The sequence below is a fragment of the Mobula birostris genome, chromosome 2 (assembly GCF_030028105.1).
Source record: "Mobula birostris isolate sMobBir1 chromosome 2, sMobBir1.hap1, whole genome shotgun sequence".
Taxonomy (NCBI): domain Eukaryota; kingdom Metazoa; phylum Chordata; class Chondrichthyes; order Myliobatiformes; family Myliobatidae; genus Mobula; species Mobula birostris.
The window spans coordinates 125,304,514-125,317,189 of record NC_092371.1 but is presented as its reverse complement, the minus strand read 5'-3'; the positions used below and the strand labels follow the sequence as shown (position 1 = coordinate 125,317,189).

At 43.3% G+C, this 12,676-nt stretch overlaps 1 protein-coding gene across 4 annotated transcripts in view; it reads left to right on the top strand.

Moving 5' to 3' along the window:
• The window catches only part of daam2 (dishevelled associated activator of morphogenesis 2), a 698,379-nt gene that overhangs the window by 149,839 nt on the left and 535,864 nt on the right, over nt 1-12,676 (top strand). For all 4 annotated transcript variants that reach the window (XM_072247466.1, XM_072247475.1, XM_072247485.1 and 1 more), the window contains exon 2: nt 10,039-10,244. In XM_072247466.1, coding sequence (XP_072103567.1) covers nt 10,065-10,244 — 180 coding nt within the window. In that variant the 5' untranslated portion in view covers nt 10,039-10,064. The remainder of the gene's footprint in view (nt 1-10,038; nt 10,245-12,676) is intronic.

The following is a 12,676-nucleotide window of genomic DNA, read 5'->3' as shown; positions in this document are numbered from 1 at the left end:
TAACTTCACTCAACTTCACATGCCCCATCAATGATATTTTCTCACAACCAATAGATTCACTTTCAAGGACCCTTCATCTCATGTTCTAGATATTTGTTGCTTATTTATTTATATTATTGTTTCTTCTTTTTTCATTTGCACAGTTTGTTTTCTTCTGCACTCTAGTTGAAAGCCCTAGTTTGGTGGTCTTTCATAGATTCGGTTATAGTTACTATTCTATAGCTTGTTGGGAATGCCCAGAAGAAAATGAATCTCAGGCTTGTATATGGTGACAGATATGTACTTTGATAAGAAAATTTACTTTGAATTTTGAAAATTATGAGGGGCATAGATGGAATGAGTAGTCACAGTCTTTTTTTTTCTCCCAGAGTACTGGACTATTTAAAATTAAAGGACATAGATTTAAGGTTACAGGGGAATACTTTAAAGGGGACTTGAGAAGCAGCTTACTCTACACAAACTGTGGTTCAAGTATACAACCGTCAGAGGAAATGTTTAGAGATGATAATGTCCGAAAGACGCATAGACCTTACATGGATAGGAAAGATCTAGAATGATATTGTTCTAATACAGGTAAATGGGACTAGGTGAGTCAGGGAAATTGGTCAAAGAGCCTTTTACCATCTGACTGACCTGATTTTTGATATCAATTCTACTTTCCTAACTGTTGTCCACACCTTCAATTCTGGGCATCGGGTGTGCACAAGAAGATGTAATGATATATCTGATGCAACTGAACTGAAAGAGGTCTGGCCATACTGTTAAAACCATCTCACCACCCTGAAATAATGATGTTGCAAAAAACCAGAGAAGTGGATTTGAAGTCCATGATCGAAGTTCTTCGTGTAATTCAGGGGTTCCCAACCATTTTTATGCAATAGACTAAGGTACCTGTAGACCCCAGGTTGGGAGCCATTGGTGTAGATGAACATATCATCACCTCTTCATCCATATCTTCAATCCATGGAGTTCAGTAATGACCATGATGATAGCATGGGAATGAGGGTTTGCATTTAACTTCTGTAGTCTTTCTGTGGTTATTAAGCCTCAGACTGACTAAAAGGATTTACTACCTCCAAATACAAGTAATTGAATACTGAAACAGTGCTTGTGCAGCACTGTGACCCACAGCACACATTAAGGATGGAACAGCAATAAGGCACAGCAGCAGAGGGAGGTGGGTTGTTTCTGCTCTGCCACTGTTGCAAAAAGCACCTCTCTGCAAGGAATTAACTGTTTTCTTAACAGTTATTTAGTTCTCCTGAGTGTGATAAACTTTTCAGATGCTCATGAAAAGCTTGCTGGTTCAACTCCTGGATATTACATTGTGAGCCTTCTGCCACAGTGTAGGACAAATAGGTTTCACTAACATCTTATAAAGCCTCAATGTAACATCCCATCTCCTGTACTCAATACTTTGATTTATGAGGGCAGTGTGCGAAAAGCTTTCTTTATGACCTCTTTTCAAAGAATTACAGACCTGTATTCCCAGATCCCTTTGTTCCACTACACTCCTCAGTACCTTAATGTTCAGTGTGTGAGACCTACCCTGGTTGGTCCTACCAAAGTGCAACACCTTGCACTTGTCTGCATTAAATTTCATCTGCATTTTTCAGCCCATTCTTCAGCTGGTCCAGATCCCACTGCAAGCTCTGTTAGTCTTCCTCGCTGTCCACTTCACCCCTAAGCTCAGTGTCATCAGAAAATTGCTGATCCAGTTAACAAAGTTATCATACAGATCATTGATATAGATGACAAACAACAATGGGTACAACAGTGATCCCTGTGCCACTTGTCTAGTCTTAGGCTTCCACCCAGAAAGGCAACCACCTACTTTCACTCTCTGGTTTCTCCCACAAAGCCAATACCTAATCCAATTTACTACCTCATCTTGAATGCTGAGCGACTGAACTATCTTGACCAGTATTCCATGCGGGACCTTGTCACTGCCTTGCCTTCACCAATTTTCCTCAAAAAAACTCTACAAGATCGGTTAGACACAGCTTACTATGCACGAAGCCATGCCTACTAACCCTAATCAATCCCTGTCAATCTAAATACTCATATATCTGGTCCTTTAGAATATCTTCCAATAACTTTCCACCACTCATGCCAAGCTTACTGGCCTATCATTTACTGGTGTAATTTTAGAGCCTTTCTTAAACAGCGGAACAACATTAGCTATCTTCCAATCCTCTGGTACCATACTACTTGCTAAGGATGATTTAAATATCTCTGGGCCTGGGTATTTATCCACCTTAATTTGCCCAAGACAGGAAACATGCCCTACTCTGTAACCTGTATATAGTCAGTAAACTTGCTGCTGCTTTGCATCACTTGTATAACCTCTGTGTCCGTCTCCTGAGTCAATACAGATGCTGAAAATCCATTTATGATGTCCCCCATCTCTTTACTGCATGCATAGATTACCATTCTGACCTTCCAGAGGACCAGTTTTGTCCCTTGCTATCGTTTTGATCTGAACAGATCTGTAGAATGTCATTGGATTCTCCTTCACCTTGGGCAATCTCATGCCTTCTTTTTTCCTCATGATTTCCTTCTCAAGTGTTGTCTTGAATTTCTTACACTCCATAAGCACCTCATTTGTTCCTACCTGCCTATACCTGCTCTGCACCTCCTTTTAAAAACGCAAACATGAGGAAATCTGAAGATGCTGGAATTTCAAGCAACACACACAAAAATTGCTGGTGAACGCTACGTTCACCAGCAACTTTTGTGTGTGATGCACCTCCTTTATACAGGTCCTCAATATCTCTTGAAAACCCAAAGTTTCCTAAACCTGTTATCTTTACCTTTTATTCTGGCAGACTCATACAAGCCTTGTACTCCCAAAAAATCACTGTTGAAGTCCTCCCCGTCACCAAGTACACCTTTGCCAGAAAACAGCCTGTCTCAATCCACACTTGCCAGATCCTTTCTGATACCGTCAAAATTGGTCTTTCCTCAATTTAGAATCTCAACATGTAGATCAAACCTCTCTTTTACTCCAGTCCTGATGAAGGGTCACAGCCCAAAATGTCAGCTACACTTTTTTTCATTGATGCTGCATGGCCTGCTGAGTTCCTCCAGCATTTTGTGTGTGTTGCTTGGATCTCCAGCTTCTTCAGATTTTTTTCTGGTATCTCACATTCCTTCATTGGGACTTCTATGTACTGATAAATTCCTGTGTGGAAGTCCCAGTGAATATGTGAAAAGTTAAAATTGCCTGCTATAACAATCTTATTTTTCTCGCAACAGTCTGCGTTCTCTCTGCAAATTTGTTCCTCTAAATCCCACAAGCTGTTGGGTGGTCGGTAATAGAGCCCTATTAACGTGGTCATACCTTTCTTATTCCTCAGTTCCACCCATAAAGCCTCACTAGACAAGTTCTCCAGTCTGTCCTGACTGAGCACTGCTGTGACATTTTCCCTGACTAGTAGCACCACCCCTCCTCCTTTGATCTCTCCCACTCTGTTTCATCTAAAACAACGGAACCCTGGAATATTGAGATTTCAGTCCTGCTCGTCCTGCAACCAAGTCTCGCTAATGATTACAAAGTCATAATTCAATGTGTTAATCAATGCTCTGAGCTCATTTGCCTTTTCTACAATATTCTTGCATTGAAATATACACAGCTCAGAACATTAGTTGTACTTTGCTCAACCTTTTGGTTCCTGAATTTGTCTGAGGTCTTAACAACATCTGTCTCCACAATCTCTCCAATCTCTCCTCTATCTGTTCTGGCACTCTGGTTCCCATTTCCCTGAACATCTCACTTAAACCCCTCTTCCTATGCTGCACAAGCAAATCTTCCTGCTAGGGTATTAGTCCCCCGCAGTTCAGGTGCAAATCGTCTTTCTGTACAGGTCCCACCTTTCCTGGAAGAGAGCCCAATGATCTAAAAATTTGATGTCCTCCCTCCGACACCAACTCCTTAGATGTATAAATGTTCTTCCTACTTCTGGCCTCACTAGCACATGAAATGGGAAGCAATCCTGAAATCACAACCCTGGAGTTCCTGTCCTTTAACTTGGCACGTAACTCCCTGAACTCATTTTGCAGAACCTTGTCACTCTTCGTACCCATATCATTGGTACCTACATGGACCGCGACCTCTGGCTGCTCACCCTCCTATTAACAATGCTGAGGACTTGATCCGAGATGACCAAGACCCTGGTACCCGGGGAGGGGGAAAACATAGCATCTAGCATTCTTGTTCTCATCCACAAAACCTCCTTCTGTTCACCGAATGAACGAATCCCCTGTCACTACATCTCACCTCTTCTCCCCCCCTTCCCATCTGAGCTACAGAGGCAGACTGAGTGCCAGAGAACTGTCCATTGTGACATTTCACTCGGTCATTCCCCCCCCCCAACAATGTCCAAAGTGGATGGGCACAGGAATACTCTGCACTGTCTATTTAACCCCTTTCCCCTACCTCACTGTCTCCCAGTCTCCTGTATCCTGCACCTTGGGTATAACTACATCTCTATATGCCCTATCTATCACCCCCTCAGCATCCCGAATGATCAGGAGTTCACCCATTTCCAACTCCAACTCCTTAATGCGAAGTGTTAGAAGCTGCAGCTGGATGCACTTCTTGCAGGTGAAGTCATCAGGGACACTGGAAGTCTCTCTGCCTTCCCATATCCCACAAGATGAACATTCAACTATCCTGCCTGTCATCACCACTGTTCTAACTGTGCAAATATAAAGAAGGAAACAATAAATAAACTGGAAAAAAAATACCTACAGCCTTTCACCTTTTGTAACACAAGCCTCTCCTTGCTGAAGCCTCGAAGATCTTAGGCGTCAAATAACCACTCTAAAACTGTCCACTCCTGCAATGGCCGCTCCACTTACCCCTGCCTTATTTTTATTTGCTTTTATCAATCAATCCTATTCGCTAATTGGGCGTTGTTCAAATATAAAATAAAAACAGGAAATAGTGGAAATACAAAGAGGCACAGTCACACATCTCACTAGAGAGAGGTCGGGCTTCAGATAATAACAATTCATCAGAACATTAATCATTAATTCCTGCTTCTCTTCCAATTGATGCTGATTGGCCCACAGAGTGTTTCCGGCATTTCCTGTTTTCATTATAAATTATGGTAAGCAGATTTAGGGCAGAGCAATTTCACTGATCATTGTCTTTGAATTGTTTACTTGAGCCTGATATTGTGTTCATCTGCTTCAACTGCTGCACCTGGCTTCCAGCATGGGAGTGGATCATGCAAAAGGTAAACTCCAGGCTCAGTCAGGTATCAGTGTTGATCTCATCTTGGCTAAAAACTGGGTTGTGTGATCGTGTGCACTACTTTAACCCGCAGAAGGGGATTCGTCACCAGTACTCCACAACAGTCCAAAGGTACATGTGTGTGTGAGACATTCTCAGACAGACACACAGCTGGTCTAAGATGTCCCCTTCTCCTTTGGTTACTGAGCTTTTGCTGTTTATTGTCAATGTACAGGAATTGCTCTGCAAAAAATAGACCAAGATTCCCTTGGTTCATCGCCTACCATTCTGGCATGCTACACTGACAATGGAGTCATTATGCAGTGATACCAATCAAGCTCTTATCAGTTGGCTCTGTCTGAGTGATGAATGGAAGCCAGCCTCCAGAAATGTTGTAATTCTTAACAAACAGCGTGTAAAACTGTGCGAGGGTTAGACTCTTAAAGGGTATGGAAAATAAAGAAAAGCTTTTGTTAACCCCACCAGATAGCATGTTAATAGTGGCAATACTCATGTTAAAGATAATTCACAATAGCCCTGCTGCTATGTTACCCAGGACAAAACAGACCACATCGGTGATACATAATCAAGGACCCCTCCCACCCTGGCCATTCTTGCTTCTCCCACATCCAATCAGGCAGAAGATACAAAAGCATCTATCTCTGTTATCAGACTCTTGAATGGATCTCTTGTCCACTAAAATTGAATTCTTGATCTCTCCTCTTCTTCTATTCCCCACACTGGCCTCTTACCTCTTCTCACCTGCCCATCAACAATCTCCTGGCTCCTTCATGCCTTTCTGCTATGATCCACTCTCCTCTCCTATCAGATTCATTGCCCCCAGCCCTTTATCTTTCCTACCCATCTGGTTTCACCTAATACCTTCTTGCTATCCTCCTTCCCCCTCCCTCCAGTTTTTTTTACTCTGACGACTTCCCACTTTCTTTCTAGCCCTTACGAAGGATCTTGGCACGAATCATCGACTGTTTGTTTATTTCAATAAATGCTGCCAAGTCCCTGCAGCATATTGTGTGCGTTGCTTTGAATTTACAGCATCTGCAGAATTTCTCGTGTTTATGTTCTTGGTCTCCCAATTCAGATTGTCGTGGCCCTTGCACTTTATTTCCCATTCTGCACTGCACTTTCTCCCTTTTTATACTATTGTAAAACAATATTCTGCATTGTTTTCTATACTAATACCACGATATACTTATGTATGGCATGATGATCTGTCCAGGTGATATGTAAACAAAAGCTTTTCACTGTTTCTTGGTACATGTGACAATAATAAAGCAATATAAGTAAACATCCTAACTCTGCCTTCTCTTCACCTCCATCTAAACAGAAGTCACAGTGTTCTGTGTACAAGGTGTACTCCAGGTAGTTCTTCAGTCTACTCTGATGGCACCTCCTAAACTAGTGACTTCTGCTACAGCAAAGACACTGGCAATTATGAACACCACCACCTGCAGTTTCCTCGACAAGTTGCACACCAGGCTGGCTTAGAAATGTATCAGAATCAGATCTATTAACAGACTTCAATTATTGTTTTGCTCAGCATAAAATTATTATACATTGCAAAACACGAGGCAAAAAAAAGGAATTAAGAGGTCGTGTTCATGATGGAGGGAAAGAAGCTGTTCCTAAAGCACTAAGTATGGGTTTTCAGGCTCCCGTACCTCCTCCCTGATGGTAGTAATGGAAAGATGTTGTGCCCCATATGGTGATGGTTGCTGACTACTTGAGGCATTGCCTCTTGAAGATGCCTTTGATGATGGAGAAGGAGGTGCTAGCTGAATTTGTAACCGCTCTTCGGTCTATTGCGTTTCTGTGCGTTCGTCCATCCATAACAGACTGTGAAGCAACCAGTCAGAATACTCTCCATATATCCATTTGAAATTTGTGAGGGTCTTACAGATTTGTAAGAAGGTGAGGGACTGTACCCCAGTGAGAGTCAACATTTATGGAACTCTACCCTAGTGAAGATCAGTATGTGGGACTGCACCCCAGTGAAATTTAATGTCTATGAAGCTATACCTAGTGAGAATCAATGTGTGTTGGAATTATTCCCAGTGAAAGTCACTGTCTATGTGTGTGTATTTTCTTCTGTATATGTGAGTGCATATATGAATTCTCGTGTGTGTGTGAGAGAGAGAGAGAATGAGCGTCCACAAGTGTACACCTGCTAAAATGGTTCAGCAGAACCTAGTTTCCACTTATCTTGCATCTCCCTACCAAGACATTCTGTCAGTTCTGTGTACTTTAGTTGTGGTGATACCACAACTAAAGTAATTACACACAGGCAGCTCCCACTCCTCAGCACCGCAGAGGAAATAAGCCACCCTTAACCTTGGAGGTCTGGCCAAGGCTCAGATAGCCTTTGATTAGTTGACTGTGGCTTGTCACACACTGGTGCTCGCCATAATCTCTGTTAGCTCCACTTGAGTTGACAAGAATAGAGCAAGTGTTTGTGAAACTGTTATTGTTCTCCCTGCAGCACCCGAAGCAGCCGCACAGCCGCAGTCAGTGTAGCTGACGTGAGTTGTGATGGCTCTTGTTGGACAGTTCCAGGCAGCCTTTGACTCTTACCAACGGGAGTCTTTGTTTCAGTCACTATGAAGTGTGGAGACAGTTTCTGCTTTCTCTATTATTGAAGCAGCTCTGTGCAGCTACTGAGCTGGAAAGACATCACCCTCAGAATGATTTAGCACACAGCTCGAGCGCAAAGCTTACTGTGGTAGGAACAAGGCAACACAATGTGTTGTAGAGTATGGAAACTGGCCCTTTGGCCCAATGATTCCATGCCAACCATATTATCATCCCACACTAGTCCCGATTGCCCACATTTAGCTCTCTAAACTTTCCCTGTACAAATATCTATTAAGTATTCTAATTGTAGCTGTCTTTACCACTTACCTTGAAAGCACATCTCACATACCCACCACTGAAAAACTGGACCTCAAATCCCTCTTAAATCTTTCCCCTCTCACCCTAAAATGTGTTCTCTGAATTTAGACTCCCATTTCTTCAGGAAAAAAAAACTGTGACAGTTCACTTTACCTGTGCCCCATGATGTTATATACATCTATAATGTCCGTCCCTTGGCATGTGGCCAAGTGCTTAAGGCATTGGACTAGCGACCTGAAGATCGTGAGTTCGAGCCCCAGCCGAGGGAACGTGTTAGCTCCTTGAGCAAGGCACTTAATCACACATTGCTCTGCGACAGCACTGGTGCCAAGCTGTATGGGTCCTAATGCCCTTCCCTTGGGCAACATTGGTGTCGTGGAGAGGGGAGACTTGCTGGTCTTCCATACAACCTTGCCCAGGCCTGCGCCCTGGAGGATGAAGATTTTCCAGGCACAGATCCATTATCTTGCAAGACTGATGGATGCCTTTTAATGTCTGTCCCTAATTTGTTGTCCATCCCTTTTTTCCCCTTGGCAGAGGGGTGACGTTATCGAGATTTATAAGCTCATCAGGGGGATAGAGAAGGTGAATGGTCACAGAGTAGGGGAGTCCAAAACTAGAAGGCATAGGTTTAAGGTGACAGGGTTCTGAGGGACAACTTTTTTCCACAAAGAGATTGGTAGGCATGTCTGGTGGAACAAGCTGCCAGAGGAAGTGGCAGAGCTGGGGACACTTAACTTTGCAGAAAGAGGGGCTAGCTCAGTCAGTCAACTTGGTTAGTATGGACAAGCTGGGCTGAAGGGCTTGTTTCCATGCTGTATAGTTCTAGGACTCTCTAACTCGATACTTAATATTCCATGAACTTAGTGGTTCACTGCTTCACTTCAGATGGCAGTAGTGTGCCTAGAGTCAGTTGTCAGTGGTAAGAATGATTTTTCTCTTCCGTAAGGAATTGGAGAGCCCAATTTTTTTGGTACAACTTGATACAGAGTTTCAAACCCAAAACCTCAATGATTCCTTTTTCCTACCACCCTCCCCCATAGATGCTGCTCAACCTGCTGAGTTCCTCCAGTGGATTGTTTGTTGCTCCACACTATACCTGACATAGTAATATTGTTTTTAATATATTTGACCTTAGGTCGTGAACACTACTGTCATTTCAGTGTCCATCTTTGTTGTCCTGACTGGCGCTGTTTGCTCCGTTAGTAGAAATCAGATCAACTACAGAAACACATCACAGCCAACCATATACAGTTGGTTTGGGCAAATTCGCGTATGTGTGAGAAGTGTTTCTTAAGGAATGACAATAAAGTTGAATATTTCTGATTTCAGATATCTTTGTAGTCACTTTTACTAGTTATTAACAAATTAACAATAAATTAAGACTTTTGGGACTGGTTTTGAATTCACCTGCTCTGAACCATGGCCCAATTTGATAACTACTGAGATGCTGGGTCATCTTCCATTTAAGTTTTCATTCTTGCAGTTTAGACAGACGGCAGGTAGAGCTGCAGTCTCATGGTCCAGTGATCCCAATTCGATCCTGACCTTGAGGTGCTGTTGGTATGGAGTTTTCAGGTTCTGCCTGTGACTGGGTGGATTTCCTTTGAATGCTTTGGTTTTCTCCTCTCACGTCCCAAAGATATGTGGGTCAGTGGGTTAATTGTTCATTGTAAATTACCTCCATGTGTGCAGTAGAGTGTCAGAATCTGAGGGCAATTGATAGGAATGTGGAGAGAATTAAAACAAATTGGACAAGGATAAATAGGTGATTGATAGTGGGCAAGGCTTCAGTTGACCAAAGGGCCTGATTCCATGCTGTATAACCCAATCACAGAGATAGAGCTTAAAGGTCCTCTCATATTTATGACTCTTTCTCCACCTTGTTTCAGACCATGAGCTCTAGCTAGCACTACAGATGCTGACCATGGCGCCTCGGAAGCGGAACCGTCATGTTTTGGGATTCCTTTGCTGCTTCCGGAGTAGCGAGCATCCAGAGATCACCTTCAAGGACAGCAGCGTGCCTCTGCAGCTGCTGGAGTTCTCCCTGCCCATGCCACCCACCGACGAACTCAACGCTAGGTTTGCAGAGCTTGTGGTAAGTGTGTCTGAGTAGCACGGGGCACGGGGCACGGGGCACGGGGCGCGGGGCGGAAGGACCTCGGCCGATGGGGTCGCAATCTCTGCCTTTTAGAGATCTATTTATTCATTTCTGACATCTGATCAGGCCAGTATTTACTGTCCATCCCTAACCGCCCATGAAACGTTATTTTGCAGTTGTACAAGACATTGGTGAGTCCGCACTTGAAACACTATGTACAAATTTAGTTACCCCATTATAGAAATGATATTATTAAACCAGAAGGAGTGCAGAGGAAATTTACAAGAATGTTGCCAGGTTTCGAAGGTTTGTATTGTAGGGCAGGCCAGATCTTTATTCCTTGGATCATACAGTAGGTGATAGAAGAGGTGACCTTATGAAGGTGTATTAAAGCATGAGAAGCCCAGATAGGGTGAATGGACACTGTTCTTTTCCCAGATAAAGCTAGTCAAAAATGAAAGAGCATAGCTTTAAGATGAGAGGGGGAAGTTTTAAAAGGGACTTGAGGGGCAACTCCTACATGCAGAAGATTGTGCATGTATGGAATGAGCTGCTAAGTTACATTAACACCATTTAAAATACATTTCCTAGTCATGTGAACATGGATAGGAAAGGTTTAGCAGGGATTCCCAACCTTTTTTTTATGCCCTACCATTGACCAAGGGGTCTGCTGACCCCAGGTTGGGAACCCTTGGTTTAGAGAGGTACATTTCAAACATGAGCAAATGGCTTTGCTTAAATGTTTAACATGGAGACTGGGCTGAAGGGCTTGTTTCTGAACTGTATAGCTCTCTGACCCTGAGGTATGATGAGACACTTTCTCAAACCATTGCAGACCTAATGAAGTATGTTTCCAACTAAGCTGCACAATTTAGAGGGGATTCTGCAGGTGATGGTGTTCCCATTCACCTGCAGCCCTTGTTTTTCCTAATGGGACTGGGAGGTGATGTTGGAGTAGTGTGGGCGAGCAACTGCGATGCGCTGTACAGGAGGTATACACTATAGTCTTTGTGCACTACTTGTGCAAGGGATGAAAGCTTAGAGAGAATTTGTTCATTATGTGCCATGTCATATGACATCAGTGATCATGGTCTTTCTGTGACCATGATTGTTCTTGGCAAACTTTTCTACAGAAGTGTTTGCCATTGCATTCTTCTGGGCAGCATCTTAACAAGATGGGTAACCCCAGCCGTTATCAATACTCTTTAGAGATTGTCTGCCTGGTGTCAGTGGTCATATAAGCAGAACTTGTGATATGCACCAGCTATTCATAGGACCATCCACCACCTGCTCCCATGGCTTCACCTGACCCTGATCAGGGAGCTAAGCAGGTGCTACACCTTGCCCAAAGATCACCTGCAGGCTAGCCTTACACCTCCTTTGGTAGAGATCTATCTCTACCCCACTCCACCTAGTGAGGAAGATGGGATGCTAATTTACGCAGGTTTTTGGTCCTTCTTTTGGTGGGATAGAACACTTTGAACGTTGTTGCAGCTCAGGTCACACCCTGACATAGTTTGTAGATGGTGTAAAGGCTTTAGGATGCTAGGAGTTGAATTACACATCACAGACTAACCAAACTCTGCAATCACATCATTCTCATGACTCATTGTTAATTTTTAGGTCAGGGTGATTTGACAGGTGATTTTGCACTGTGCAACAGTTCCTCCCATCAATAGTCCTAGAGAAAGCAAGATATGGGCAGACTGACTGTCACAGCCTATCATGGCTCTCAGGAACCAATTTAGTTAGCATGGACAACCTGGGCTGAAAGGCCTGTGACTCTGTTTTGTAATCCAACACCTGCCTTGACCAAGATTTTGGGACACTGACATCTTTGGAGGTTGTCCATAAGAGAGGCTGACAACGAACGGAAGCATGCAGGGCTGGAGGTCCGAGGCCAGGTTCCTGTGCATGGTGGAAGAGAAAGCCTCATTGTTTATGTACAACCTCTTAAGTAATCAGGCACAGCACAGCAGAGGTCTGATTTTACAAAAAGAGAAAGCAAAGAAGACTTGCATAGAGTCATAGAGTACGAAAATAGGCCATTCGGACCACTGAATGTGTGCTGCCCATCAACCACCTATCCGCTCAGATCACACACAAATCTCATTTTAATTAACAAATAAACTGCTGGAGGTGCTTAGTAGATTGAACAACATCTGTAGGGGGAAAGGAGTTGATAATGTTTCAGATTAAAACCTGCATCAGGACTTTTACCTCTGATAGATGCTCCTCAACCCACGGATTTCCTGCAGAAGATTGTTGTCGAGAATACAGTGTCTGCATTCTCTGTATATCCTATCCCATTTTAATTCTTCCCACATTCCCATGAACCGTTTTTCCATCTGCCCCCCCCCCCAGTTTATACCACTCACCTACACATCTGGGGGCAATTTACAAAAGTCAATTAACTCCATCAACCCAGA